At 51.4% G+C, this 25,988-nt stretch overlaps 4 protein-coding genes across 4 annotated transcripts; 1 reads left to right on the forward strand and 3 right to left on the reverse strand.

Annotated features, from left to right (window-relative positions):
• Window positions 1-405: 405 nt before the first annotated feature.
• Window positions 406-8,642, forward strand: LOC131268983 (cytoplasmic dynein 1 light intermediate chain 2). The gene is made up of 8 exons (XM_058271292.1): window positions 406-1,999; window positions 4,131-4,321; window positions 4,394-4,597; window positions 4,671-4,870; window positions 4,952-5,181; window positions 5,254-5,365; window positions 5,447-5,638; window positions 6,771-8,642. The coding sequence occupies exons 1-8, from the start codon at window positions 1,908-1,910 to the stop codon at window positions 7,074-7,076; spliced, it is 1,527 nt and encodes a 508-aa protein (XP_058127275.1). The 5' UTR covers window positions 406-1,907; the 3' UTR covers window positions 7,077-8,642.
• A 2,484-nt stretch (window positions 8,643-11,126) lies between these two features.
• LOC131269134 (uncharacterized) lies at window positions 11,127-13,512 on the reverse strand. The gene is made up of 3 exons (XM_058271460.1): window positions 13,411-13,512; window positions 12,798-13,065; window positions 11,127-12,713 (listed from the first exon to the last, which is right to left on the reverse strand). The coding sequence occupies exons 1-3, from the start codon at window positions 13,510-13,512 to the stop codon at window positions 11,209-11,211; spliced, it is 1,875 nt and encodes a 624-aa protein (XP_058127443.1). The 3' UTR covers window positions 11,127-11,208.
• A 3,977-nt stretch (window positions 13,513-17,489) lies between these two features.
• On the reverse strand, window positions 17,490-20,365 carry LOC131268711 (AH receptor-interacting protein). The gene is made up of 3 exons (XM_058270970.1): window positions 20,008-20,365; window positions 18,624-19,156; window positions 17,490-18,533 (listed from the first exon to the last, which is right to left on the reverse strand). Exons 1-3 carry the CDS (start codon window positions 20,092-20,094, stop codon window positions 18,191-18,193), a joined length of 963 nt encoding a protein of 320 aa, XP_058126953.1. The 5' UTR covers window positions 20,095-20,365; the 3' UTR covers window positions 17,490-18,190.
• A 536-nt stretch (window positions 20,366-20,901) lies between these two features.
• Window positions 20,902-24,463, reverse strand: LOC131268919 (SH3 domain-binding protein 5). The gene is made up of 6 exons (XM_058271216.1): window positions 24,154-24,463; window positions 23,807-23,869; window positions 23,572-23,700; window positions 23,189-23,478; window positions 22,698-22,763; window positions 20,902-22,561 (listed from the first exon to the last, which is right to left on the reverse strand). Exons 1-6 carry the CDS (start codon window positions 24,202-24,204, stop codon window positions 21,412-21,414), a joined length of 1,749 nt encoding a protein of 582 aa, XP_058127199.1. The 5' UTR covers window positions 24,205-24,463; the 3' UTR covers window positions 20,902-21,411.
• Between the last annotated feature and the right edge of the window lie 1,525 nt (window positions 24,464-25,988).

A 25,988-nucleotide genomic window follows, 5' to 3' on the forward strand; every position in this document is an offset into this window, starting at 1 on the left:
GGTTTATTTGATTATTTGGCAGTCCCTTTCGACCGCTTTGCGGCAAGCGACTATTCATGTAAAGAAAATCCAGCCAAGGAAAACAACTGTTTTGAATGAAAATATTTTAAAATTTACAGTTTATGACATGCTCTGGTATGGCGATTGGAGCAGTTTCGTCATGACTCTCATTTTTCATTCCATTTGCAGACGATACAAACCCATAGTAATCCATATATTCTGATAAAAACAGCATTATATTCTCCAAACATTAAAAAAGGAAAGATTCTTACTAAGATCGGCTAAAGAGGCGAGTTCGTTAATCGTTGAACCGTTTAATCGTTTCTCCAGCGGCGTGATGAATCAGCCCTGCACTTGTTTGACAGCCCAACGCTGTCAAAGACGGTTCGCGCTGTCAAGGGTAGGTCCTGCGGACACGCGAGTAGCTGCTTCGTGGACACACAGGGCTCGAAAATAGACGAGAAAGCAGATCGCACCGATACCGTGGCCAGGCTGCGAAAGTGAAACGACCGTGCGTGACTCAGGCCGTGTGCGGGCAATCGGGCGCCGGAAGCGGGTTGCGATCGCGGGGGGGCGAGACTCTTCGACAGAGCGACACACACGGGGGGTGACATCAGTACGTCGGAGCCACCATCGCATCGTGTGTAGCCAGCGCCGTGTGTGTATGTGCCTGCCGCAGTGACGACGAGTTGTGTGCGCTATAGTACAGCCTACAGGGAAGGCAAAGGAGAAGCTAGAAACGGAAAAAACAAGCCTACTACGACCTGCTGCGGCAAAGAAGGAACGCCAGAACGGATCCGGCCCACCAAATCGCAGCGAAAAACGTCTTGCAGCAGCAGCAACCGAGGAGATTCGCGTTCGACGGAGGTGAAGCTGAAGCGCAGCGACCGGGACGACGTAATTTCGAGCGGCCGAGTCGAGGTGGTATCTAGTGGTTCCACCTTTTCTTTGTTGTGCTGCCTGCCATCATCATCGTCAGCACGCAAAAACCTAGCAAAGGAAGTTCAGCAGCAGCAACAGCGGCGGGTGCACAATTGCTGTCAGTGTGTGTGCGTGCGTGTGTCGGTGCGTGCGTTGGCCACATCCCAGCAGCGCGCCCCATATTCGTGCGTCCAACCCGGGTGACAGGTTGCAGAACTGCGGATTTCCAGTGACGGGAAAGCGACGAAAGACGTGTCGACCCGCTGTCGACACGGATACGGCTGGGTCGCGGGACATTCCGTGCTCGGGGCGGGTGTGCCAAAAAAATAAAAACGGAACACTCGTACGGGGCAACAGGCAGCCAGCAGCAGCAGCAGCTCACCCGTGTATAGGGCGCGCTTGCGTCTTATCCTCATTGAACATCCCGTGTGCGTGCGTGCGTGCGTGCGTACATGTGTGTGGCGAAAAAGTGCACGGCTTGCAGCGAGACAGCATAGATTTGTTTTCATAGTGTCTCATCGGGCCGTGGGCCAGCTTCTCGGCGTGGACCAACCCTCAATCAACCACCTACAACCATTTTTGAACCAATCGGCAACCACCGCTAATAGTAACGGCATCCCAAAACAACGCACACACACCGTTTCGAGTGTGGGAGAGTAGGTCGTGCGAGCTGTCAAACGTCCCAAACGTCACGGCGATTTGTCATACAAATCGGCATTCGTGCGGCGTTCGCGTGCATGCGAGCGAGTGTGTGTTGATATCTTCACCGCCCACTCCCCTCCGCCCGGCGGTCCGTTCGTTTGGCCAGTGCTCTGCCTGCTCTTCCGGTTCTGTAACACTCAACCAACTCCGGCGAACCCTTCGAAACCCGGTACCCAAAAGGTGCAGGGCCGGGGAAACGGGGAAGTCGCACCCGCCAATCAACCATACCGACCGCCGATTTACCTTTCCCGCCGTGCGTTGCTTCGTGCCAGCTGCTGCCAGCCATGGACATATCGACGCAGTCACAGGTGCACGGACTGAACACCTCCACAATGGCCGCCCGCAAGAAGGATGCGGAAGCGAAGGAAAATCTCTGGTAAGCGAGCCTCGCCCCTCGGCTCGGGCTTGGAATCGATTCAGCCATTGCTTCGCGTTTTGCGATGCGTCATCTCGCGTCCATACTGGTCATCGATTGGGCGCTCTGCCGGATGTCTTGCTGTGCCAAACAGAACGACGGGGGTGAAAATGGAAAGATTCATCCCGTTCTAAGTGACGAACGAACAGGTGCCGGTTGACGAGCAAGCAGAAATCGCACACGTACGAGGTGTCGGCGAACAAAACAGACGATGAAAAACTAGAGCGATCAAAATAATGGGCACGGAAGCGAATGTGATTGCATTCAATCGTTCATAAAATCGCTCCCGTTAACTTAATTAGTCCACCAACATCTCGGATGCATCCGACTCTCAGGTGCTCCAAATATAATTTCGGGCACCAACAACATTTCCGGCTCTATATGCATTTCGGCACTACGGAGGTGCACCCCCCCGTTTTTCTTCATTTCTATCGTCCATTCTGTCTTACGCTGTCATCCGTCGTCGTCGTCGGCGGACGCAACATTCCGTGCGCTTGCATTGTTTTCTACCGTGCTCCAATTTCACCTGATTCCACCGCGGCTGCGGGTGTTGCTTTCACTCGCACGATGGCTATACACTTGGGCCCGCACCCTCTCTCCCTTCTTTCTCACGGGTTGCTGCTAGCGACCTTCGGTAAAACCTTCCCCCCACCCCCCGTCCAGCTTGTGTTGCCATGTGTCGGCGGGAGTTGATTTTCTGTGGCGACTCAATTTATGGTGTTTATTTTTACAATTTAATCATGCCAGTCCCATCTTCCTGATAACCGTTTCAGGCTCCGGTGTCTGCGGCTTCGGAAGCGATTTGAAAAGATGCACGCTGGGAAAGGTGCGCGGATATTGTTCGACGCTATTTGGAATTTGCCGGGAAATGTACCCGCGTTAAGTTTGGATGGTGAATGGTTTGACTGCTAATTGAGCACAAGCGCAACCTCATAGGTGGATCCAATATGACGGGCGCAACATTTGCATGGCCCTTGCCCTACGAGAAGGGCGAATCTTTGCTGACACCTGTTGCCAAATGTTGCCTAGAAGGGAACTGAATTCTGTGGGCGAATCACACATGAAAACGTTTACTGAAACCATCATCTCGATGGTGCCTCAAGAATGCGCTCACCGTCATTATGTAGCTCGTAAAAGGGATTTGCTTCTTTGTTTCCTCCTTCCGTCGGCTTAAGCTGATTGTACTTTGAATGTTTCTCTACTGAATTCATTTGGGTCCCTTATCTCCTTCCAACACGCCACTGATCGTAGCACGTAGGAACTAGATCCAGCAGAAAAGAAGATGCTTCCAAACGGCGATGGGGAAAATATGTTTGGCGCAAGGTTGAAAACTGGGTAAAACAAACATCGACATTAAAAATGTTACATGCTGTAGTGCGGCATAAGTACGAACATCGAAAGATCCGTTCAATTACAACCCTACCTGCAATGGGGTGTCGTTGGGTTGGTACGACCATAGAAAAATATAAAAGTCGCAGCGTTTGCGTTTGGTTTCCAAAAGCAACGGTTTTCCCACCTTCGCATACACCTTTTTGGTGACATGCCAAAATGAAGAAAACATAAGACGAGAGAAAAAAAACCACACACCAATCTTACGTCATCAAAACCTTCAAAGTTTGAGCCGTGTGAAGTCATCGCCTCATACCGTTACGGCCTTACGGCAGGGTTACGTGCGCTGGACGCGACGAATGCGAACGGCCATCGCTCATCGGAGCCAACCATATTCTGCTTCTGCTCGTTGTGTTTGTTTTGCTGTGTACCGCGCGGGCACCAGATACTGTTTGTCTTTCAATTTTGAATGTTTCTTGCCTCTTGGGTTTGCTGCTGTTTGCCTTTTGTCAACCATTTAGCTCCCAAGGGTTTTCCATATGTGTACTTTCGAAAAGAGAAAGAGACAGAGTGGTGAGTGGAGGAGCGAAAGGTTTTACCGGCTCGGTGCGGTGGAAATTGGATATACCGAAATAACCAACCCCGCACATCCTGCGATCCATTTAAAGTTCAGAGCATTTACAAAAATTAATAAATTATGTTTCCAATCGTAGGCGCGTATCATATTGCAATTTGACTGATCACGCGGGCTCTCCGTTTCCAGGTCGTCCATACTCAGCGAAGTACAAACACAGAGCAACACCAAGCTACCGTCGAACAAGTCGGTGCTGGTGCTGGGGGACAACGCGAGCGGCAAGACGACACTGATCGCCAAGCTGCAGGGTGTCGAGGACCCGAAGAAGGGCTCCGGCCTGGAGTACGCCTACATAGACGTGCGGGACGAGTATCGGGATGGTAGGTGTGCGACTCCTCCGAGTGTGCGGACGGTCCGGGAACGGTTCTAACGGGGTTTTGTTACGATTGTAGATCTCACCCGGCTCGGCGTGTGGATCCTGGACGGCGATCCGGGCCACAACAATCTGCTCAAGTACGCACTGAACGAGACGAACTACGCACACACGCTGGTCATACTGACCCTGTCGATGACGACACCGTGGAGTTGGGTGAACCAGCTGCAGCACTGGATGAAGATATTGGACGATCGCGTCGCGGCACTCAAAATCGATCCAGGTAGGTGGAAGACCGGACCCCGGGTGGTGTGGAGCGGAGGCGTTTACTTCTAAGCGTTCGCTTTTCTTCGCAGAGGAAAAACAGCAGTGCCAGGCCCGGCTGTCGACCGAATGGCAGAACTACTGCGAAACGATCGACGATCTCGACCCGGGCTCGCCGATCAAGCGGACGAATCGGCTGTCGTCGGTGGACGACGAGCTCGATGCGCTACCGCTGCCGGAAGGCGTCCTCACGACCAACCTCGGCCTCGACGTGGTGGTGGTCGTAACGAAAGTAAGCATCCTTCAACCCAACAACCCGTTCGCGGGGGGAGGTTTTCGATTTACTACACATTACCCTCCATCCCCCTTGCAGACCGACTATATGACCACGCTCGAGAAGGATCTGGACTACCGAGATGAGCACTTCGACTTCATGCAGCAGTGGATCCGCCGGTTCTGCCTGATGTACGGAGCATCGCTCTTCTACACCAGCGTGAAGGAGGACAAGAACTGCGATCTGCTCTACAAGTACCTCACGCACCGGATCTACGGCTTACCATTCCGAACGCCCGCGTTGGTCGTCGAGAAGGACGCGGTGCTTATGTGAGTGTGCGCCCCGCTACCCCTTTCGCTTAGCCTGCTAACGTGTTTACTTTCTTTTCCTCCCCCCTTCAGACCGGCCGGCTGGGACAACATGAAGAAGATTAGCATACTGTACGAAAACATGCAGTCCTGCAAGCCGGATGATTACTACAACGATATTATTGCACAACCGCCTTCGAGAAAGGTACCGCAATCGGCCTCGTCAAAAACCAATTCTCCCACCACCCCATTGACTCCATTCTTTTTTGTCTCTTTTCTCGCGCAGACTGTTTCGAACCGTGAGATCGAGATTCAGACGGAAGACGAGCAGGCGTTCCTTGCCCGCCAGCAGCAGCTACTCCAGCAGGGCCAGGCGCCGACGCGCGGCGAGTCACCGCTCCGCTCGCAGCCGGGCAGCAACGGCAAGAGCGCCCAGCGAACTCCGGTGGCCGCCGGCGCCCAGGGTTCACCAAAGAAGGTATATCCATCAACCAACTATCCGCCGGCTGTTGCGGAAACATACTATTGCCCTAGCGAACTGCTTCAACTTACCCTTTCGTCAAGTGATGATGAAACGGAAACTTGAACGCATGTGCTTGTGCCATCTGCCATCAATCAATGATGGTGTTGTTTAGTCTACACTTGACTCACCGTTCCTTACGTATTTGTACCACGTGCATTAACCACTTTTTCCCTCAGGGATATGTTAACTTTTCCTAATACTAATTCTCTAACGGGCGATGGTGAACGAATTGAAAACATTGCAACCGCGCTTATCATTTGTACCTTCTTCGTCGTCCATGCTAACATTAACCGCGTTATTTTCCCTGTCCATCCGGACGCCGGTGGACGATACGAAAACATTGTAACCGCACCGTCAATTGGTCGGCCATGCTAACATTAACCATTGTTCCTTGGCGATATGTTTCTCTTTTCACACCTTCAATTCTGTAATGGACGATGGTTGAACGAATTGAAAACATTGTAACAGGCGAATTGCATTTATATCATTTCCACATTGTATTAACCACTGTTCCTAATGCTATTCTTTTTGTAACACGAACTTCTTCCGGGACGTATGTATTCGGACGATTCGGAGGGGACGCTTTGGAATCATCTGTAACCACGTTCATACTACATAAATAACATTTCATCTTCGTTTGGTGGTGTTTTGTTTCAAAACTGTGTGCGCGATGGGAAGTATTTCTTCTCATTTGATCTCAATTTGCTTAAAGCTTTCGGTATGGGCAGCTAATCTTGTGTTTTACTCTCGCATTGGGTTTAGGTTTGGTTAATTTTGTTGTTTTGTATGTATGTTTTAGGTAAGTTGTTGCTTTTTAGGTGACATGTTTTGTTAACGGCTGGCGGTGCTATTAACGTGACACTCTTTCGACGGAAGGTTCGTTCGTGGAAAGTGCTATTTTTTATTCTTCATCGCTTCCGGTCCATTACCAAATGACGAAATCAGTGGAACCTGTTTGTTAATGCAAAGCAGGTTGTTTGTTTGCTACTCCCCCTCCACACGGATTACTTACATGTTGTTCACCGAAGGTTTCGCGAACAAACTGTTATTACACTTTCGCCCCCCTCCCCCCACCCTTTATTTGCAGGTCGACGGAAAGCTCGCCCCGGGAACGCAGAGTGGCGAGGGTGTGCTGGCGAACTTCTTCAACTCGCTGCTGCACAAAAAGTCGGTATCGCCCGGGTCGGCGGCGGCTGCGGCGGCCGCCGGTGGGGTGGCGGGCAGCCCGCTCGCCACCTCCTCGCCCCGCTCGCTGAACGGCGTGACGGCGTCGGAACCGGTGTCGGCCAGCGACAAGATGAGCATGCGCACCGACGCCGCCCTCGAGCTCGACCGTCTCGCCCGGAGCGTGAAGAAGGATCTCGACTACTCGGCGGCGCAGTCCGACTGTTGAGCGGCCGGCCCGCGGGCAGGTGTGCTTGCCCTCCGCTTCGGCAATTAGGTGATTTAGATGCCGTGCAGTCACGACTGCCTTACGTGTTTAATAAGGGATGTGGATGAAAGATGCTGGCGGATGTGTACGGAGACCACGGATAGGATGCAGGATCTCGCGAGATTGAGAGAGATAGAGAAAGAAAGAGAGAGAGAGAGAGGGGAGAAAAGGATGCGCGCAAGTGAAAGTGGGCTAGGATTTAATGTTAAAAAAAAAACAGAGGAAAACGAAGGGAATCACTATTCGTACGTGACTCGAACGCCGAACGATGTAGGAAGACTTTGCGGCCTGCGGCGTGTAACATGTTACTCATCTATTTCTCTACCGTGCACTCGAGTTACACACTTTTCTTCCCTTTAGCTTCCTTATTTCTTATCTAGCTACATTTAATATACGCCCTATAATAATACACCAGAGCGGCGCAACCATTCACCGTGCCACCGTTCGTACGGCAGCTGCCCCTGCCTTGTTGTGAGCTTGCTTTGGGAAAACAACAACAGCTACAACAGTGGCGTTGCAATCGCTTGTTGATGCAAGTTTTCGGTGCAAATCATACTAGTTCCGTTTTTCCTCCTTATTTCATTCCTAGCGACGGCATGGCCGTAGGTTACACTTCATCAAAAGGGTCAGAGTAGGGCCGTTTTGTGTGCTGCAAAGTACAACACTGGACTTGAAAAGAGCAACTCGGGACACTTTTGGAACGGTTTGCGTGAGCTTGCGTGCTGTTGTGTCCCTATAGACAGTCTCAGTTCGTTGCAGCCGCGTATAGAAACGTTTCAAACGCTTCGCAGAGTTATTTGGCAAAGCAAGTATATACATAGGGCGTGCTGACGGTAATCAAGGTGTTGTAGTTTCCGAAACGGATATCAGGTAGCAAGCAGCAGGTGGTTGTTGCTCCACTTTTCTCTGGGACCAGCTGAACGATCAAAGGCACTGGCTTTGGTGAATTAAGGAAAATAGAAACTTGCAAACATGGTACCGAGATTAGAAGAAGGGCCCCGTTCGGAGGGCGAACATATACGAAACACACACACACACACACACACACCCCCGAGAGCTCAGAGAACTAGAATCGAATTGGTTTGTTTGCCGGCAGCAGCCGTTTTGCCGTGCGCAGTATTAGTCTTTCCATGTCCATCGCTTCCACGGCACACGACGGACAGAGGGCCCCCCTTTAAATCCTCAACACAACCGGTGCGGCGTCCCCTGCCGGCGATGCTCTCCGATATGGTTACCCACCAGTTGTCCAGTGCGTCCTCCTACACCTCCCCTCGGCTCGGCTGCGAACTGGTATATCATTGTGATAGAGATACGGAGGCAGGATACGGTGAAAGAGAGAGAGAGAGAAAGAGAGAACACATCTAGAATTGGTGGCGGCTCAGAGGTCCTCAGAGGAACGTTTGCGCCTGCTTTTTTGTTTGTTTGTTTGCTTGGTTTCCCGTTCCCGGGTATGTCCGGGGTGTGGCTCCCGTAGGTAGGAAGAAAGCGGATGAATTGAATTTGAATTAAAGCCACCAGTCTCCGAGACACTGCGGTTGGTGCATGCATGCGTTCTTTCTGTAGCGTTAGAATCGGGTTACCAGTAACCACTTCCTTGGCAGGCTGGTTTATTGCGTGTCTCGGGATGTTCTTTTTTTTTTTTTAAATATATATATTCGCAATCGTTAGTTGCGCGCGCGTTAGGTAGGTGTAGCTCGAAACGCCACTTTCCCTTCCTTCGCCCTTTTCCAAACCTCGAGCGGCATTAATTGACGTTACGGGGTTTCTCTCTCGCCCCCCCTTTCTCTTATCGGAGTACCCGATGGAACGGAACTGAATCGTGTGAGTTCTTTGCGCACAGAAAACATAAAATGGAGGAACGTTTTTTTTTTTTTTGCATAGTGTACGGCGTTTGACAAACAGACAAAGACAGCGCGCAGACATGCATTATATTTATGCTAATTTATGCTACCTACTAATCACACATACGAACACACACACACAAATCACACATCCCCTCCCCCCCCCGCTCCCTCCCTTCCCTTTCCCTTACCCCTTGCACACGATAGAATTGCACCGTGGGTCCGTGCTGGACAAACAGACGACGACGACGGCGCGTGCGTCGTTCGTTTCCGGCGGCTGCTATTTAGCAATATATTTATATTCCAGAATTAGTAAAAGCCTAGTGGAAGAGCGGACTCAGGAAACACGAACCAGGATCATAAGGCAGAAAGGTCCGCTTATCCTTTTGGGTGTGAACGGTGTTCACTAGCAGCAGCGGCCGACGTGGCGTAGGACAAGGGAGAAAGGGTGTAAAAGCGTTTGCCAACCATCTCTGCACGCTTGGTGCAGTCGGAAGTGCAGTGCAGAACACGACTCAACTCACGTTTTTGCACTCCCGGATTAGGGACAAAAAAAAAAGCGAAACCGAAACAGGAGGCGGAAACGAGTAAGGCGAGAGGAGGCGGCTCCAACCTATGCTATTAACTAGAATTTAACTAATTACGGTGCCCTTGGGGCCAGAGACGCAGAAAACAAGGCGACATCCCCCCCCCCCCCTGCCTCCCCCGATCCCGCCACACCCTTCCGGGAAAACGTCGGATGCTTTTGCGAGAGGAAAAAAACGCGCACGTGGAAAACATTGTATAATCTTTCCCCCCTCCCCCCCCACAATCTTCCCGATCCTCGCTCCCTCCCATCCCATTGTTCCCCGAAACCATTCCTTATTAGCCCGGATCCCGGCAGCAGCCATTTGTGCGTAAGCGTCATCCGTTTACTTATGATGAACCGATGAAAAACTATAAAACAAACAAGATAGCATATAGGAGCAGTATAACTTCTTATTTATCGCAAACAAAAACACAAAAAACACGAAAAACACTCAAAAAAAAACAAACAAACGAATGGAAATCAGTCTAAGAGAGGATAAAACGGAAGAAAAAAAACAAAAAGGGTAGGGAAACGCAACTTAAGTAATGCAAGGCAAAACTAAAAGGAAAAAAAAGCAAAAAACACAACAAAAAAAAAACAAATCAACCCATTGAAGAAGGAAAAGAAGAAAAGAATTAACACTTGGGCGCAGGCAGCAATCAACCGCCGCATCGGAAGGAAAAATACACAACATAATGGGGGGGGATGAACGCACGAACGCGAGTGCGAATGGGGCAGTTGAAAACAAATCAGAAATAAAATACTTACATGCAGATTTAACCTAAACCATAAACCGTGTTTTCATTCGAAAGTTGTCGGGGGGAGGCATTGTGGCATCACCGGCAACGAGAAAGCGGATGAGTTGGCCAAACGGGGGGCCTTATTAGATCTGTTTTTCGAGAGGCCCATTTCCCCTCACGAGTTTCTCCGTATCTGTTACGTATCTCCTACAGCTCTGTCTCTCTCGATGGCAGGGTTTATGGGATTTGGATGATCTCGGTAGGTTCTTATATTCGATTTCACCGCGGGTTTCCCTGCGTGTCCCTGGTTCAAAGCCTTTTCTGTGGTTCGCTCGTTCATTCGCATGTTGTCTAGAGATTAATGTCAAACCATTATGCGTTGAATGCGCACCCACAGCGCATAGGAATAACTGGTAGTAAAACATTTAGCTGATGGCAACGGATTCCACGACATAGACCATCTCCTCTGGTCTGGTGCGTGGAGTTTGAAGCCGCCAGACTCGAACTATTTGCCGCCGTCCGAGCGGCTGAAAGAGACCCTTGTGACCTTCTCCTATACCTCCCCCTATATCCCTTAGCCTCCAATTTCCTATCCATTCCTACTATTATATGTTAATCCTTGCTCGTAGTCTCGTGTAATTAGTATATGTAGTAAATGGTATACGACTTTCTCGGTAGGGCGGTTGCCAGGCCAAGTATCAGGTACTGAGCAACCGAGCAAGACAAGCAAGAATGCTGAAGAAGCATTCAAATACGGCCTGACCGTTCAAACTAAACCTTAATAATAATAATAATAATAATAAGCCGAGTTTTCATTCGAAAGTAGTAGAGGGGGTTCTCGGTAGGGTGGAAAAAATCACATCGTATGTATTCTAGTGGGCATTTTTGTTTTTTTTTTTTGCGGGTCCGGTGTTGTTGGTGAGGGTGGTGGTGATTGTTGTTGTTCAGCTGAAGAAGATCCGATAGTTGCAGGCGAGCCAGAAGCCGCTGGACGCGCAGTAGATGAGGATGAGCACCAGCAGCAGGTTGTCGATGCGGCCGTACACGTAGAGCAGGTTGGCGAGCCCTGCGATCGCCAGCACGACCAGCCCGCTCAGCAGGCAGAGGCCGGACTTGACGGTGGCCCACTGGCGCTGGTTGAACTTGCGCTTGATGACGAGGTCCTGGTAGGCGCAGGCGATGGCATGCCCGACGCCGACCAGCACGCAGCCGGTGATGGTCCAGAAGCTGGACTTGATCGAGTACACGCAGAAGTAGCCGAACGCCTGGAAGAGGATGCTGAAGATGAGCAGGCGCTCCTGCTGCTTGCGGAAGCGTATGTCGCACCAGAGCAGCAGGAAGGAGAAGCCGGCCCAGGCGGACGCGATCACCACCACCGACAGCAGCGTCATGTGGCGCGCCCGGGCCCGCTGGTGGTAGTGGAACGCCTGGAAGCGGGGCAGGATGGCGAGGAACAGCACGAAGATGCACACGTCGGTCGCCTTCAGCAGCACGCAGCTGTAGCAGCGAAAGTCGAGCAGGGCCCCGCGCACCGACGCCACCAGCCGCAGGTTGACCGTGGGCCGGAAGTCGAGGGCACGCACGGCCCGGGCCGCACCGTCCACGACGCTGCTCAGCAGATGCCACTTGCCGGTCGGTGCCGTCGAGCAGCTGCCATCAGCCGATCGCCCGATACTGCCGCTTGCCGTGGTACCGACCTGCTGATAGCCGGCCGTCGCAGCCTCGTACGCCGCCATGTTCGCCTCGTCCTCCTCCAGGATGATCTCGAGGATCTCCACGCCGTCCTGGTTGAAGCACTTGCCATCCTCCCGCCGGCACAGCTCCTCCTCGTAGTCGTACTCGTAGCCCACCATCGGCCGAGCTACGGCCACGAAGGCTTCACCACCACCACCACCACCGCCCGAGCCGAAGTTGGCCGGATTTTTCCACGTCACGGCCCCGGTGGTGGTTCCCGGCGGTGCTTTCGGCGACGGCGGCTCCTCTTCCCGCCGCCTCGCCTGTGCCAGGACCGCCGGACCCTCTGCCACCAGCGCGTGCAGTGGCTGCAGTTCGCTGACCTCTCCCAAGGCCGGCGAGCTCGAGCTCGAGCAGGTGATGGTCGCAGCTGCTGCTGCTGCCGGCGGGCGCGTGGTGACGTGCGCGTAGTACGACTCGTTGCCCTTCTCCGTGCTGCGCACGAGCGAGTCGAGATCGAGCTTCAGGCGGCTCTTCTCGCTCTCGATCAGCAGCGTGATCGGCACGAGATGCAGGACGACGCCGGCCAGCACCAGCAGCAGCGCACCGTACACGTAGTCGTCCCACGGCAGGTGAAAGATGAGCAGCAGCACCAGCAAGCTGGTCGCTTGGCCGCACGAGTGCAGGAACTTGATCACGAACATCTCCTTGCGCGCGTTGAAGATCTTACCCAGCACCTTCCACATCTTGGAGAACACCAGCTGGTAGCCGAGTCCTGCAAAAACGAGGGGCGGGAGGAGGGGAGGGTGAAACGTTACCCTGGTAACACGGCACGGCACGACGGTTGGGTGGGTCCTACCTCCCAGCAAGCTGTAGAGCAGCAGCATGAGCCAGTGCGGGGTTGGTGGGGACGCGTACATCGCCACCAAGCCGCTGGCTGAGATTCCGAGACAGAGGATGGCGACACCGAGCAGGATGGAGCGGGTGTTGTGCAGATTCCGGCACCGGAAGACGGCCCGGTGTATCAGGTTGCAGCCGAACAGTACGGCCGGCGGACTGATGAGGACCAGCTCGACGTCGTTGATCAGCAGCACCCCGAACACGTACACCGGCGTGAAGAGCACTATCTAGGGAACATCAATCAAGCACAGGGAACACAGGGGGAGAGCTCTTAGGGTAAGCGGTTGGCAAGCAGGTTCGAGAGGGGCTTCTCGATAACTATTCTAGTTTGGTAGGAGAGGTCTCTTAGGGAGAACCTGGGGAGGGGCGGGGACCGAGCAACGATCAACACAGCAGCGTACGTGTATTGTGTCTCGATGGGCTCCGGATTCTGGTGCTACTTCTAGGTGTGGTGTATATCGAAAACACGCCACACCTGCGCCCACACACACAGAACCCGGGCACCTGCGACACATAACGATAACGACGCTGTGTCGTTCGGAGCGGTGACCCAGTGGACGAACGATGCCTACATTCATGAGGAAGATATACAGCAGCAGTCGCCATTTTGGCAGAATAAGGACAACCAGATCAAGCACTCGCGGCTCGACCATCTCGTTGATGAACGCCTCCATCGCTGGGTTTGATAGTGGTGGATTGGAGCTGGTGTTGGAGCTGCTGGCACCGCGGGAGGCGGGAGGCCCACCACCGGGCCGGGTTGATCGCTCGTCGGTGCCTGGCTGGTGACGGCTGTCGTCCAGCCGACGTTACATAATCGTTCCGGTGCACCGTCTGCAACTGCCGCCACCGGGGCCGTCTGGGTCATGTGGGCTCGCGGAGGGTTTGGGGCTACCCGGATCACCCGGCGGGGCAACACACCTAATTAGAACGGCCGCGCGAGGACAGTGAGAGAGATAGAGAGAGGGAGAGAGAGCGGTACCGGAAGTGTTACCCGGGTTGTGTCAGAGGTACCCAGCGCACAGGAAACCGTCACTGTCCGTCACTGTCACTTGCCTGCAAAGCCTAAGGATATCTGAACGTAACGGGTCCTTGCGTGGAGGAGGATTCACCAGGGAACGGGGGGGGTGGGCTATCCCAACCGTGTGCGTGTACTCGGCTCTCCTCTCAGCTCAGAACAGATCCGGTTAGGCCGGGCGTCAACGTTCGCACTGACTGCTACGTATTGTCTCCGCTGGTGATACCGATTAATATCACCATCATCGGGGTTGCAAGCCGCATCCCTCACCAACACACGCAGCACACGAAGATGCCGCACACTCAACCCTCCCGCCCACTGTTTGATAATTCGATGCCGTTGCGTCCCTTCCGCTAGGGATACCCAAACACTGGACCGGGTGGCGAGGGCGAGAGGAGGCTAAGCTAAGGACGTGCGTACGTGTCAACTGTCGCCAAACGAGATGCGGGCAGATACGCAACGCCCCGCCCCGCCCCGCCTCGACCCCGGGGGAACAGGGAAAAGGTGATGGTGCCATCACCCGCCTCAGTCCCAGTTCGGATCCGAGGCTTACTTACAAACACAGCGCACCCTCCCTCCCTTATCAGCTTATCTTATCGCCAACCGCGAGCCTTAGCCTCCGATCCCTGTCCCCCACGAGCGGTTGGCCTTTTGGCAACCGACCAACCACCGGAACCAGTACCCAATCCTGCTGCCCTTTCGTCCCAACCCTAAGCGCCCAATCGCGCTCGGGATTGACCATCAGCGCTCCGCTGCTGGGACTGGGGACTGCACCTAGCCTCACCTGCTGATAGCTATAGGCTGCTGCTGCTGCCCTCTTCCTCCTCTCTCCCTCCCTCCCTTTCCGGCGTGCGCTTATCGGCCGAAGGCTGTTTTCGTGCGACAAACATCTCGACGGTAGTTTTCGACTTCCTCGAGCCGAAGATAAGAGCCAGTAGCGTTAAACGGGACCGGGGGAGGGGAAGCTATCTATCAAAACACACCAACCAACGTCGTGGTCAAGCCACGGGTACATCCACGGCGCGTTGGCGACGCAAAAGCGAACTCTCTGGCCACCTTATATGAGGACCGAATTGCATTCACGTGTCGAGCTGAGTTGACACCCCGATCGGAGATGGCATTATAAGAACATAAGAACAACTCGGTTCACAGCCTGCCTCTGCCTGGTTATCTTTGCTCTAATCACCTTCCTCCTCTCTCTTCCACCAATGCACGGTTATTGATCTACCGATAACCGTGAGCAATCGTCATATATAGGTGTGCAGCAATTTGTGTCATCGGCACCGCGGTTATCATGCGTGTAGGATGCGAGCGACACGGACGCAGTGTTTTATGGAACCGCCTGTTGAGCCACCTGCCCTCGAGCGAGAACTCCGCCAACGCCCGCTTCATGGTACGTGGAAATTCGCCTGTTCTGAACAGCCACTCCTCTGCCATCCAGAGGAACCACACACTCAGATGTAACCTATATTAAAGATGGTTAAGACCTATCGATAGGTAAGGTTGTTTCGGACGGTGTTTTTGTAATTATTTCCTAAAAAGACAAATAAAGAGTCGCACTGATTTACAACGTAGTTTACAATGGTGTTTATAAAGCTTAATTACAATTTGTGCTACGGCGTTATACATTTAAACAACATTTAATAGAACATAAAAACAAACAGTTTCCACCTTGGCATAAACAAAAACACGTCATTCACACATTGTCATCGCCAGTAATGCGGGATGTTACATCCCCCTACGCTTGCCTAAGCCCTTTTATACAATACAAAGTGCTGCTGATAAGAACATCTACCTCTGGCTCTGCCTATCCTAATCTATGACCAGTCAATACACAATTTTATCCTCGCGGCTGCCTTCTGTTTCCGCCAAAAAAAAAACCCCTAACGCTGATTTGTTATAAATCATGTATCCCTTTCTCTCTCCCTTTGCCGTTTTTGGGTGGTGTCGGTTTCGCTAGCTAAAGATACTAAAGATTTCGTCAGCTATTTTCTATCGGATCACACAACAGCACGGACAGCGGAGGCGGACGAACGGGTGTGGGTGTTAGTGTAATGGGGTTAGAGAAAAATATGTAAAAAATGGATTTAGGTTGCGCTTGAACCACACCGAACCGGACCGATTCCGTTTTCACTCTCTTCCTTTACCGGTAGCATCATCTAGCACCATCATTCCACCTTCGTTTTGGCCTACCACACCATCCCAGTTGAACATAGAAGTGCGGGAGAAACTCGTCGGAAACAAAAATATAGTGATGCTGCTGTCGGTTACAGAACTACTGGATAACTATCGTTGTGGAATTGTCTTTGAGCAACATTGTCTTTGAAAAGTACAGAAAATAATCAAATGTGCAAAGCCAAGCATTGGAAGCAAGGTAACAAAGCGAACGAAATATTCGTGAGCATGGAAGCTACGTGAAGGGCCCCAAGAAGGAAAGCAGTGAATACTAAATAATCCAAATTGTCTTTACAAAATATAGAAAATAATAACATTTGTAAAAACAAGCATACCAGGAAAATTACCTTTTCAACAAACCGATGTTGGTATCGGTACCAGGAATCCGTTATGGAATAGAGCAACATTGTCTTTGAAAAGTATAGAAAAAAAAATCCAATTTGCAAAGCCAAGCATTGGAAGCAACGTCACAAAGCGAACTAAAGCATTCGTGAGCATGGAAGTTACATGAACGTCCAATGTCCAACGTCCGTATGAAATTCGGAGCGTAGCTAAAGCCAAGAAAGCCATGTGAAAATGGCCAAATTGTCTTTAGGAGGAACAACCGATGTTGGTATCGGTACCAGAAATCCGTTATGGAATAGAGCAACATTGTCTTTGAAAAGTATAGACAAAAAAAACAAATTTGCAAAGCCAAGCATTGGAAGCAACGTTACAAAGCGAACTAAAGCATTCGTGAGCATGGAAGTTACATGAACGTCCAATGTCCAACGTCCGTATGAAATTCGGAGCGTAGCAAAAGCCAAGAAAGCCATGTGAAAATGGCCAAATTGTCTTTAAGAGGAACAACCGATGTTGGTATCGGTACCAGGAATCCGTTATGGAAGCATCATCTACCACCATCATTCCATCTTAGTTTCGGCCTACCACACCATCTCAGTTGAACATAGAAGTGCGGGAGAAACTCCCACGATAGATAAACTCATGGAATAGATTAATTTTTCGATCGTAAAGGTGAATCCAGTCCAGTGGACCAATACTCAACGTTTCGTCGGAAACAAAAATATAGTGATGCTGCTATCCGTTACAGAATTGCTTGATAATTATCGTTGTGGAATTTTCTTTGAGCAACATTGTCTTTGAAAAGTACAGAAAATAATCAAATGTGCAAAGCCAAGCATTGGAAGCAAGGTAACAAAGCGAACGAAATATTCGTAAGCATGGAAGCTGCGTGAAGGGCCCCAAGAAGAAAAGCAGTGACTACTAAATAATCAAAATTGTCTTTACAAAATATAGAAAATAATAACATTTGTAAAAACAAGCATACTAGGAAAATTACCTTTTCAACAAACCGATGTTGGTATCGGTTCCATGAATCCGTTATGGAATAGAGCAACATTGTCTTTGAAAAGTATAGAAAAAAATCAAATTTGCAAAGCCAAGCATTGGAAGCAAAGCAAAGGAAGAAATGTTACAAAGCGAATTAAACATTCGTGAGCATGGAAGCTACGTCAACGGCCCCAAGAAGGAAGGCGGTTGATGCTGCTGATATCGGTTGATGGCCTAGTCTTACGTCCTTAATATTAAGTAGACCTAAGAACTTCTACAGACGGTATACATTGCGGAACGTACCGAAAAAAAACGAAATAAAAAAAATACATTTGTAAAAACAAGGACAGCAGGGAAATGTGGAACGCAGCAAAAGCTAAAAAGGCAACAGGAGGAAAAAGATCTGCCATCCCCGTAACTTCTATGCAAGCGCCAGCAAAGGCCGTATCTGAAATAGTCAGTAACTATCATTGCGGGAATGTGCGAGTCACATTCGTATTGATCAGCTCCAAAATCTCCGCAGAGTTGTTAGATTTATGAAGCATTTTAAAAAGGGAGTAGGTTCAACGAAGGGATTATATGTAGTGTAGTAAGCTCACAGTTCCAGAGAGAAGCTTTAAATTGGAAAGCTGTACCGGCCGAAGGTTCAAGATAAGCATCGCCATCTCAATTTAGTGAGCAACCAACATCCAGGTTAGTAACATATTGTTAGTTAATATGACCAGACTACCTTCAATTAGGACGGATCGAATCCGGGCAATCGATTGAAATCTGGGGTAAAAAGTAATAGTTACACAAGTTGTCCGCCTCTGGCCCGGCTGTTGCGTGATTGTCTAGAATAGCTTTTGAAACTTCAGCTTGTCCTCGACGTCCTTTAGGCGGATCAGCTCCTGCAGGCGCGCAAGCTCCCGGGCGATGGTATCGTGCAGACTGCCGTCCAGCTGCTCGCATCGCTGAAAGTCCGCCCGCGCCCGATCAAAGTTCCAAGCGCCGGCGTGGGCTTTACCCCGCCGGAACAGAGCCTTCACGCAGTCCCGGTCGTACTTCAGCACCTCGGTACAGTGCTCGATGGCGGCATAGTAGTCCCGCTCCAGCAGTTTACACTGGGAATAGTTCAGCAGCAACGGAATCTTGGCCTGGGCCAGCTCGATCCACTCCGGTTCGTCCGGTTTTTCCCTATACCAGATCAAACGTTAAAACACAACGAGGACGAAAAATTAGTTAACTTCAAGGATGGGCATTTGCGGTCCTCTCTCTAATGCTTACTTTAACATCAGCTGCTCGACGATTCCGATCGCGTGCGAGTACGCCTCCTGGGCTACCGGATAGTCTTTCTTTCCGTACGCCGCGTTGCCCTGCTCGCGCATCTTCCGCACCAGCTCCAGCTTCTCGCCGTCATTAAGCTGCCACGACTCCCGCTCGTACTCCTCCGGGCTCTCGATCGACAGGATCTCGATGGTGAACTCCAGGTCCTGCGGGTTGTTGAACAGTTCGTCCAGGTCCCGGTAGCCAATGCCCTCGTTCTGTACCGTCATGCCGCAGCAGTGCTTGCGCTCCTCACGCGGTTTCTGTGCGTCCCGTATCGTCTTTGACACGAACGGATATTGCATCACTACCGACCGATCGCAACGGAACCGGGCTACCTCGTGCAGTGCCATCTGCTGGACGACCGTCTCCCACACCTCGAGCTTAAACTTCTTGCCCAGCACCAGCTCCATCGGCTTCTGCCCCTTGGCCCGACTGTCGTCGATCAGCGTGCGCGATTCGTCACATTTTCGTGTCTCGTAGTGGAACCTCACCTGCGGGAAGAGAAATAGACGTGTAGAAGATGAGCGTGCCAGTAAATAGTGCCATTTGAAAAAGGCTAGCTAACTTGCATGCTTAATGGGATATTGTAAATCGTTGCGTACGTTATTGATTTAAAAATCATTCGACTCCACATTGAACTTCACATTAACACGTTAAGCGCTACGTCGGCCCCGTGGGGCCGACAGTGTTCTTCCCCGTAAGCCGGCGTCGGTCTGCTCGGGCCGACAGAGCCCGTTGGGTAGGCCGGCGTTTCTACGAATCGCTGGCAGAACGGGAAGTAGTACAATTTGCGCGTAGCGCTTAACGTGTTAAATGTTTTGCTAATTTTGCACTGCTTTCTTTTCTGTCGTTGAACGAGCCTGTGCATGCACGATCAAACATGTCTTCCGCTAACAAAATGGCTGTGTCGGCCAAACGATGGCCTACGGGAGCTGTGCATGCACGATAAAACATGTCTTCCGCTAACAAAATGGCTCTGTCGGCCCAACGATGACCAACGGGAGAGAACGCTATTGACCTCACGAAACCGACGTAGTGCTTAACCATCTTCATGGTTAGATTCAATAAATATGAATTTATCTCCTCTCAACTGCCGGCGTTCCGTGGCAAAAAATGAACGGTGAGCGAGCTGTACTTGCACGTTCAAACATGTCCTCCCCAAACAAAATGGTTCTGTCCGACGACGGGATGGGACGATTCCCTTCTCACGGAACCGACGTAGCGCTTAACATATCGAAAGCTATATCACGGTGGTACTTGGTAGAATAGATATTCATGTTTAGGTTCTTATTTTCATATGAATTCATCTGCTCGCATCTAACCTAGTTCGGGGTTAACGTACCTTGGTACCGTCGCGAAACGGCACAACCTTCGTTCCGGCGTGCACTACTGTTTTGACGATTTTCGCATCCTCCAGGCTGCAATCCATCGGACGCTTCGTAGATAGCCAGCGGTGTTCGAAAGACTGGTGGTATCGTGGGAAACCCAACTTCGCTCTTTGGCTCCGCAGCGTCCTCAGCACACAACCTCACACTTTCACACTGGCGTTTTTAGTGCTGCATTGTTGGGCCGGGAGTTAGCATCACGCACAAAACACACGCTATCGCGCTTACAATGATTGATGGGATAATTTCCCATCAGATGTTAAAAAGCACGTCACATGCGTACGGCGCACTTCGGAAAACCAACCGTACCGCAGACCGAGCAAGAGGCAAATGGAAGAATTTCCATATGCAGAGACGTGAAGACGATTCTCTCTGTCAAATCAAGGTGTATGTAGTGTAGCTTCATGGAACAGTGACAGTAAAAAGATTATTTACTCATTCATCTTTTCATGAGTTAACCATGTGGAAAATCGGTCGAAAAATATACTTATTTCCAGTGAATGTGAATAATTATGTTGTGTATATTTTAGAAACTTTTTATGTAGCTCTCAAAAAAGAACACACCTTGCATCTAGTCACCTATGGCGCGAGGTGTTTGTTGACAGCTGTCACTGTCACCGTGACGGCCAATGGTGCTATACTGCTACACCTACCAAGTGCCATGTAAATATTATACTGCGCGGTTTAAGCATGAAATAAGCGTTACTGGTAATTGCAGTGTTGTTGCGAATATTTTATCGAATGTTCATGGCATGGCGATTGTGTATTATATTACTATATGGTGGCAATTTAGTGGGAAAGGAAAGTCAACACGTCCTGTGATCTCAATGTCACTACTACGTTGTGTTCAAACACGTTTTGTGTCGTATATTTATTGCTGGCATTAGAATCTATGACAAATCAACAACTTTCACGTTTAAAACAGTGTGCCTTCCTCGCGGCCGGTAGTTTAGTTTGCTTACTGTATTGGTTTGTAATAAGATAATTGCTTTACGGGCTCCCGTTCCTAGGTATTGTTTCTACAGATGATCCTACGGCAAAAAAAAAGTGTGGCATCCTTCGCTGATGCATGCAAACCATGGAGAAGGGGCTGATCGCGCATGGTTTGAGATAATGTGGCCGGTTCGCCGGGAGAAAAAGCTTGCCGTTCATACGGTGTGCGCGAACCCGCATCAGTGCAGTCAGTGCGATCGACGCGGCCAACTACCTTTGCAGATCACTGGGTTCCGCCGGCAAATATGGGTCTCCACCTCCGTAACGGCCGGTAAATTGATATCATCCTATCGCCCGCCGTCATCCTCTCACTCTAGGCTGATTGTGGCACACGCCTTGCCGCCGTCGGAGTGCGGCGAAGCGCGCGTTCATTTTGATATGTTCACTACGTTCTGAAAGATGTCTGAGCAGTCTTGATCTAGAAGAAGGTTCTCCACCTGCTCATCCGACAGGCCATCCTTTGCAGGATCCGAGCGCTGGAAGAGAAAAAAATCCGTCCCGCCGACGGCGTCGTCCCGCGCGACCTCCGACTCGCTGTTGCGCCGCTCGAGCGTCTTGCCAATGCGCTGAATGCCCTGGGTGAAGACGTCCTTCACCCGGTCGCCGGTGTCGATGATGATGTCCAAACTCTGCCGTCGGCCGGCCATCGACGTCGATGACGTGCCGGAGGCGCCGGCGGATCCGGCAGTGGCGGCGGTGGTGGTGGCGGCGCTTGCCGACCCGGTCCGGCTGCTTATCCAGCCCGTGATGCCGCCCTCGGCGCGGCGTGTTAAACCAAACCCGCCGACACCACCACCACCACCGCCACCGCCGCCCTCCTGATGATACATTTCCATCTTGATTATGCGCGTCTTCGCCTTCGGCGTCTCCTCCGATGACGAGTCGCTCGTTTCGTCCTGCGGCGTCGGCGCGCTGTCCTCGAGCACCAGCGAGTTGTGCTGCGAGTAGCCCGAGCTGCTGCTGTTCGAGTTGGACAGCCGGATCTCCGTCCACTGCTCGATGTCCTCTGACGACATGTTGGTGATGTCGTCGATGGTCGGATTGGGCGAGAACTGGTAGTTGTCCGAGTCGCTTTCGGCGCTCGGGCTCGCCTTGCGACACGCAAAGTCCTTCAGCAGGTGCGGACAGTCCAGCTTGTCGAGGTACTTCTGCTTGATCGGGCTCGCCTTGATGGTCAGCTTGGCCGGGAACTCCAGGTACTCGTCGTTGCAGTCGATCCGGGCCGCCGACGGCGACTGGCTGAACGGCAGGTGCATCGCGAGGATCTTGCCCCGGTTGCGCGGAGCCGTCGCCGTCGTGGAAGAACAGGACGAGCCGGCCGACCCGCCGTCCTCGTCCTCGACGCTGTTCGCCCGCGCCTTCCGCTGCCGGTGTATCTCCTCCGAGATGCGCTCCAGGCTCGACAGGGCCTCGTTGTATCGCAGCTTCGATTCCGCCACCTTCGCCTCCAGCTCCACCACCTTCTGCTTCTGCTCGAGCAGCAGCGCATTATAGTTCGCTCGCAGCTCGTAGTATGGCCTGCAAGGGGGGGGTAACGAAACGAACAAACCAAGCGATTTGTTCTCCGATTAGTACCTACCACCGATACCGTAACTCCGCAACAGCCGGAACGGTAGGAGTTAAATAAAACAATCGATAAAACAAAAATACTTACAGAAAAAGCAACTGATGCTGATAAGCAATAATATTGATCATCATAAGATTGCGTCGGATATCGAAACTAGCTAACCGAAACGAAAAAAAGAAATGAAAAGAGGGAAGAAAAAAAGGCAACAAACATCGGTGCAGGGTAGCAAATGGTGAAAGCATAATATTACATTAAATAAGATCTTATCAACTCAACCCCATTCCGGGCTGGAAAATATGATCGAGTGTCGGAATACTCAATTTAAAGAAGTACCTTTCAGTGGTGAGTTTGGGTAGCAAACAATAAGCTACGATAGGATAAACTATGCCTAGTTGCATAACGCATGCTTGATAGCGGTTCGGAAATACGACGCTTTAAGTGAAAAGTTGTTGAGAAGCGATAACGGAGGAAAATTTTGCAATATAGATCTCCATTATTTCGCTCATGAAGAATGTTGGCTGCTCCGTAAGAGGATGACGTGTGAGGGAAAGTGGTGAAACTGGTAGAGAAGGACGTACCTCGAGGCGCGTATGGCGCCCTTCAGCTGCGAGTGCAGCTTGCACACGCGATTGTTGGCCACCTCCAGCTTCAGCTCGCTGATCTTCAGGATGTTACGCATCTCGGTGCACTCGTTCTGGCTCTCGTTGACGCGTGTCGTCGCGTGCGTCAGCATCTCCTGGCAGGCCGTGTCCAGCGTTGACTTCTCGCCCAGCCCCTGCTCGGCCAGGTAGACCATCTCCTTGGCGGCCGCATGCACCGACTTTGCCTTGTCGAAGTTGAGCGCGCATTGCTGCGTTTCCTTTGCGAGCTGCACCGGGATGGCGAAACAGGGACAATCGGTGAGTGGAAAACGAATCAAACAGGAGTAACATGTTGGGGGGCAGAGGGGGACCTCCTTTACCTGCGACGCGTACAGCCGCGCCTCGTAGTACGGTTTGGCCGCGTCGATCGAGTTGCCGACCTTCTTGGCGACGGCTTTGATTTTCTCCGCGCTTTCCTTCAGCAGCTCGCGGAACTCATTTTTCGCTTCCTATCCAAGGAAAAAGAAAACGAAAACACCGACACACACGCGTGGTCATTTTTACAGCCTTTGTTGACGGTGACCAAATTCCCTCGCAGATGGTTTGACTACTTACATCTAAGTCTACCTCGTGCTTGTTGATGTTGTCCGTTGCCTCGTTCAACTTTTCCAGCTCAATCTTTAAGGCCCGCAGAGGAGGATGTCCAAATAGGTAAAATGGAGAGAGAAGGAAAGGATGTTAGCCATTGGACATTGTTGGAGGGAAATTTCGCACAACGTTCGGCCGTAGAAAACTCTTGTGGAAAACGGTGTTGAAACGTTTGTTTATTAATGCACTCCTCGCACATTTGCCTATGTGTGTGTGTGTGTGTGTGCGCGTGTGTATGCACATGTAAGTCCAATCGATTTCAGCCCATTGAAGCTACCAATTTGCGACCGTTTTCCCCGCGCCACAGCCATTACCTGTACACGCGGATCCACCGGAACGTTGCTGTCGTTGTCCACGGAAGTCATGGCGTGGTTGCAGGTAGCGAGATAAGGGGGAGAGGCTGGTGGACAACAAAGGGGGGGCACTTTTCCGCACTGATCCGCTTCCAAACCCGAGCAATCGTTTGATTGGTGGTTCCGTTTGGCGTATTTTCGGGCGACGTTCGTTCGGTTGATTGTGGCTCGCTGTGTTCCCCCGCTTTCCGGTTCCGGTTCCACCGCGGCAAGTGTCCTCGCCTTGCGCGCGCCAGAGCAAGTGTGAAACACCAGTCAAGGGGAACGTCACTTTGTGTGTGTGTGTGTGTTTTTTTTTGTTTGTTGTATTTTCCACCTCGATCGATTTTCCGTCCTACTGTTCTTCGGGAGTCCAGGTGCTTGGCTGGGCACGATTAGGGCATCCTTTTCACAACCGATTTCCTTCAAACCCACTGTCGGTTGTCCTTGACGAACTGCTAGGTGCGCTGGAATCGTTGCATAGTTTTGTCCCTCCTTGCAAACTGCACTCCCTGTTGTAACACACCAACACGCACCGTGAACCTGTGTGGCGCTGTATGCAGTTGCTAGGAACTCTGCGTGTATCTCTCCCTCTCACTTTGTGTGTATGTTTGTGCTTGTGGATGGCTAGTCTTTTTTCGTCCTTTTTAACTGCTCTAGAATGGACCGCTGGTTTTCTTCAATCTTTTTTTTTCTGTACCAATTTAATTCAACTTTAATTGGTGCAACCTTAAGCTTTGGGGTAAGCACGTCTTCGGGCAGTGCTGCGTGTTGCGTATCGATAGCTCCATGCCTGTAGACACTTTACTGGGCACGTCCTTTTCGGGTTTTGGCACTGGGCAAACTCTCCTGCCCAGAAAGGAGGCCAATTGGCAGCAAGCGCCGTAACAGATATGCGCGTCTCTAGTGGCGAAGAGTCAAGGCAACGGAGCGATGGAAGAAGAAAGGTAAAAAAGAAACACACATTTAAAGAGACGAGCTGCTGGGGAAAGGGTCCCACCCGGGGGGGCAAAACGAATGAGGTAACGCGGGCGTGATGGGGAACTAGAACGCGAGTGTGTGCTCCCAAATAGGTTGGCAGGTTGGCAAACATCCGCGACATCCGCGACGGAACAACAACACCACCACCACTCACAAACTGACACACACGCGCGCTTCGGGCCTTCCGCGAGCACGATTAATTGGCGTACTTTACTGCTTGTTTTGCGTGCCAGGCGGACGGCCGCATCTCGCCGAAACACCCGGGACGAGATTGAAAACTTTCCCAAACCCCGAAACGTTCACGTCAAACGGCGCACAGATCCGACCCGCGTCCGAGTCCGCGCTGTATTGCCGACCAATATCGCTCCCCCTCTGGTCAGCGATGATGGGGCCACGCACCTCGAGGTTTGCCTCTATTGTTTGCACACGCGCTCGGGGTAGGGGCGGGCAGTGGCAGCAGAGCGCAGTGCCGGCTCGCGTTGGATACAGGGCCGGCGCTTGATAGCGTCACCTGTGTGCGAGAGCGAAATGGCGAACTCACGAAATGGACAGCGCTTCCCAAGTGTTGGTGGTTTTGCCGCGAGATTGGGCCAATTGTGATACTCCCAATAACAATCGAAAAACATTCCATCAGTGTATACATCTGATCCGAGTCATTCTTTCGAATCTCGGATACCACATGTTTGGTTGACTTAACAGCGGCATCGGTGACAAATTGTACCTAACCAGCACGTGACAGCTAGACATTCTTTTAGACAACTGGCTTCATTTACACCACAGGCAAGGTATCCCCATTCTAACCATGTTTTATCCGTCCAACACACAGGAACCCTTGA

Source organism: Anopheles coustani, chromosome X (assembly GCF_943734705.1).
Source record: "Anopheles coustani chromosome X, idAnoCousDA_361_x.2, whole genome shotgun sequence".
Classification (NCBI taxonomy): domain Eukaryota; kingdom Metazoa; phylum Arthropoda; class Insecta; order Diptera; family Culicidae; genus Anopheles; species Anopheles coustani.

Bases quoted from the DNA above. Each gene is read 5' to 3' on its own strand.
- LOC131268711 (XM_058270970.1), bottom strand. From the start codon at position 20,094: ATGGATTGCAGCCTGGAGGATGCGAAAATCGTCAAAACAGTAGTGCAC. The intron at 19,157-20,007 runs GTACGTTAACCC...CTCTTCCCGCAG, and splicing joins CGTTTCGCGACGGTACCAAG to GTGAGGTTCCACTACGAGAC. The intron at 18,534-18,623 runs GTAAGCATTAGA...GATCTGGTATAG, and splicing joins GTCGAGCAGCTGATGTTAAA to GGAAAAACCGGACGAACCGG.
- LOC131268983 (XM_058271292.1), top strand. From the start codon at position 1,908: ATGGACATATCGACGCAGTCACAGGTGCACGGACTGAACACCTCCACA. The intron at 5,366-5,446 runs GTACCGCAATCG...TTTCTCGCGCAG, and splicing joins CACAACCGCCTTCGAGAAAG to ACTGTTTCGAACCGTGAGAT. The intron at 5,639-6,770 runs GTATATCCATCA...CTTTATTTGCAG, and splicing joins CCCAGGGTTCACCAAAGAAG to GTCGACGGAAAGCTCGCCCC.
- LOC131268919 (XM_058271216.1), bottom strand. From the start codon at position 24,204: ATGACTTCCGTGGACAACGACAGCAACGTTCCGGTGGATCCGCGTGTA. The intron at 23,870-24,153 runs GTAATGGCTGTG...CGGGCCTTAAAG, and splicing joins CGGTGGATCCGCGTGTACAG to ATTGAGCTGGAAAAGTTGAA. The intron at 23,701-23,806 runs GTAAGTAGTCAA...TTCCTTGGATAG, and splicing joins AGCACGAGGTAGACTTAGAT to GAAGCGAAAAATGAGTTCCG.
- LOC131269134 (XM_058271460.1), bottom strand. From the start codon at position 13,512: ATGGAGGCGTTCATCAACGAGATGGTCGAGCCGCGAGTGCTTGATCTG. The intron at 13,066-13,410 runs GTAGGCATCGTT...GATGTTCCCTAG, and splicing joins TGTATATCTTCCTCATGAAT to ATAGTGCTCTTCACGCCGGT. The intron at 12,714-12,797 runs GTAGGACCCACC...TCGTTTTTGCAG, and splicing joins GCTCTACAGCTTGCTGGGAG to GACTCGGCTACCAGCTGGTG.